Source organism: Bison bison, unplaced genomic scaffold, assembly GCF_000754665.1.
Source record: "Bison bison bison isolate TAMUID 2011002044 unplaced genomic scaffold, Bison_UMD1.0 scf7180017864526, whole genome shotgun sequence".
Lineage (NCBI taxonomy): Eukaryota > Metazoa > Chordata > Mammalia > Artiodactyla > Bovidae > Bison > Bison bison.
In genome coordinates, this window is record NW_011495077.1 from 3,454,857 (window position 1) to 3,457,744 (window position 2,888).

At 57.3% G+C, this 2,888-nt stretch overlaps 1 protein-coding gene across 1 annotated transcript in view; it reads left to right on the top strand.

The window, feature by feature from the left end:
- Positions 1-2,888, top strand: part of HCN4 (hyperpolarization activated cyclic nucleotide-gated potassium channel 4) — a 97,894-nt gene that overhangs the window by 93,185 nt on the left and 1,821 nt on the right. The window contains 3 exon segments of the mRNA XM_010831421.1: positions 1,886-2,032; positions 2,130-2,370; positions 2,796-2,888. Of these exon segments, the coding sequence (XP_010829723.1) occupies positions 1,886-2,032; positions 2,130-2,370; positions 2,796-2,888 (481 nt within the window).

The window sequence follows — 2,888 nt, forward strand, 5'->3', positions numbered from 1 at the left end:
CGCTCCTTCCCACAGGGAGCACAGGCTGACAGGCACGGGGCTTCCATGGGTCCAGCCCCTTCTGATGGGGGCTCCCTGGGTGGGCGACAGAGTGGGGGACTCCTCTTAGGGGACGCTCAGCTCCCAGCCTTAAAACACCTCTAACATCTTTTATCTGTACCCCCTTTCCTCCTGCTGTAATGGGGGCCTGTGTCTCTTGCCTGAGGGCCCCTTTCCCACCTGGCCCCCTATGCTGTGTCCACAGTCCCCTCAGGCCTCCTCCTCTCCAGGGCCCTCACACCAGCACTGACACTTGCCCCATCTCTCCCTTCTTAAAAATGTCTGTCCATCCACCATCATTCGGCTTCGGCTGCTATCTTTTCTGCTCTCTGCCTCTTTCTCATGGACAAATTCCTAAAACCAACCAATGCACCATGCAACCAACCCAACTTGCATTGTTTGCGGATGCTGAATCTGCCCTTCTCTCAGCCTGCTGAGTCTGAGGTCATCTGTGCCCTCTGTGTTGCTAAAGCCAGCGGGTCCTGTGGGGTCCTTGTCTTGCTTGGCCCCTGACAGTTATGACTCCCTGCTGGGCTTCGTATTTGTTTGCACAACCGCGTGCTCTCTGCTCGTTTCCCCACTCTCCTTGGCTGGCTCATCTTCTCAGTCATCCCACGCTGGGCGCCTGGTGGCGTGGGCCCAAATCTCTGCTTCTCTCTCTCCAGTTTTCTTAGGGGCTGCTGTCTTCCCACCCCACCCCATGTTCTGTGTCCATCTCACTGCAGTGGGACCCAAATAGTATAATCAGCCCCCAGCTCCTTCTTAAGCCCCACACTACTTGATGCCTCTTTGGACCTCACCCTCATCACGTCCAAGATAAGAACATTCTCCAGCCTTCTCCACTCCAACCTCCCCTCATGCCTGTCTTCTTAGTGGATACAGTAGTGCAGACGCCCAGGCCAGAATCTGGGAGCCATCTTTGGTGCCTGGTAGCGGCTGCCCTGTCATCAGCTCCTTCTCCTTCATCCCAGCTGGCTCCCGCCTGGGTCACGGCACTTGGAAGAACCTTAGGGAACATCACCTCCTTCTTGTCATTGCTCTGTCGCAGCACTGTGTCCCCACCTCTTTGGAGCGCTAGTACATCCTATTTCTGATGGTTCCTGGGGTACAGGGACTTCCCTTACATCCCCCTGTGGGAACATCTGTTTCTTGCCTAATTGTGCCTCCTATCCCAGCTATGCACCTGAGGATCCCCACTCTCCACCCACAATCCAGGGGTGGCTGGAGCGGCACCCACCCATCACCCCGGGGGGCCAGGGGCAGGAGCGTTTCTTTGTTGGTTAAGTCCTGGGCACTTAGGTTCACAATCTTTTGTCCCTAAACCTTTACTTAACATCCCTTCTCTACCCAGCCCCTCCCTCCAGCTGGTAGGCCTAGCTGGAGTTGCTCTTTAAGCAAAGACTCAGCCTCACCGGAGCCCATGGTTGGACACATGCTCCACCTGATGCGTCAGGCATCCTGCCTTCAGTCTCCAACCCCTCCAAACCTCTAATGCAGCCCATTCCGCTGCCTCTGCCAGTTTGTTACAACTGCTGGGAAACAGCTCCTTCTAGAGTCTGTGAGCGAGGCCGCGCTGTCCACAGTGTGACATAGAGGAGACTGACCTTTAGAGGAATCATTGTATTGAACATGGTGAAGACTGGGTGCTCTAGTGCCCCTCCTCTACCCCAAGTGGCTGGGAGTCAGGGCCACATCCACGCTGAGGCCCTCACTCTCAAAGGTCAGCCAAAAAGGCCCACGGGAGCCATGCTGGCTCTAGTCACCAGCAGCCGAGACAGCGTGGTGCCAGCTGGGGCGGTCAGACTGGCTGGCTAGGAGGTGACACTCTCTCTCTCCTGGCACTCAGTACAAGCAGGTGGAGCAGTACATGTCCTTCCACAAGCTCCCGCCCGACACCCGCCAGCGCATCCATGACTACTACGAGCACCGCTACCAGGGCAAGATGTTCGACGAGGAGAGCATCCTGGGCGAGCTGAGCGAGCCACTGCGGGAGGTGAGCTTGGTGGCTCGGGAGGGGAGCCAGGCCTTCCTGCTGGGCGGTTCCCCTCACCTCCGCCTCCCTTTCTCAATTCACCCCATCTTGGGAGCAGGAGATCATCAACTTTAACTGCAGAAAGCTGGTGGCCTCCATGCCACTGTTTGCCAACGCGGATCCCAACTTTGTGACCTCCATGCTGACCAAGCTGCGCTTCGAGGTCTTCCAGCCTGGGGACTACATCATCCGCGAAGGCACCATTGGCAAGAAGATGTACTTCATTCAGCACGGGGTGGTCAGCGTGCTCACCAAGGGCAACAAGGAGACCAAGCTGGCAGATGGCTCTTATTTTGGAGGTGAAGCAGCTAAGGGGTCCTGGGGGGACAGGGGAATGAGTTGGGGAGTCACCAAGAATGACATCACAGACCCTCACGCCACTGCCTGGGAGTGGGTGTCTGTGAGGCTGGCGCATGCTATCCGACTCTTTTCAACCCATGGACTGTAGCCTGACAGGCTCCTCTGTCCATGATGGGATTTCCCAGGCAAGAAAACTGGAGTGGGTTGCCCTTTCCTCATACAGGGGTGGTTCCAGAGATGGGAGTTAGTCTGGTACCCATTTGGTTGCAGGCTGGCATCCGAAGGGGTCACAGCCTGGGGATGGGGCCTTGTGAGCCTGTCAAGCTTCTGTCCCAGCAGCAGGGCCCAGGTCAGGGTGGGACGGGGTGGTGGTGGGGTTCTGTGGAATCTGCTGGGAGGCCACTGACTCCTGATATCCTGGCAGAAATCTGCCTGCTGACGCGGGGCCGACGCACAGCCAGCGTGAGGGCTGACACCTACTGCCGCCTCTACTCGCTGAGCGTGGACAACTTCAATG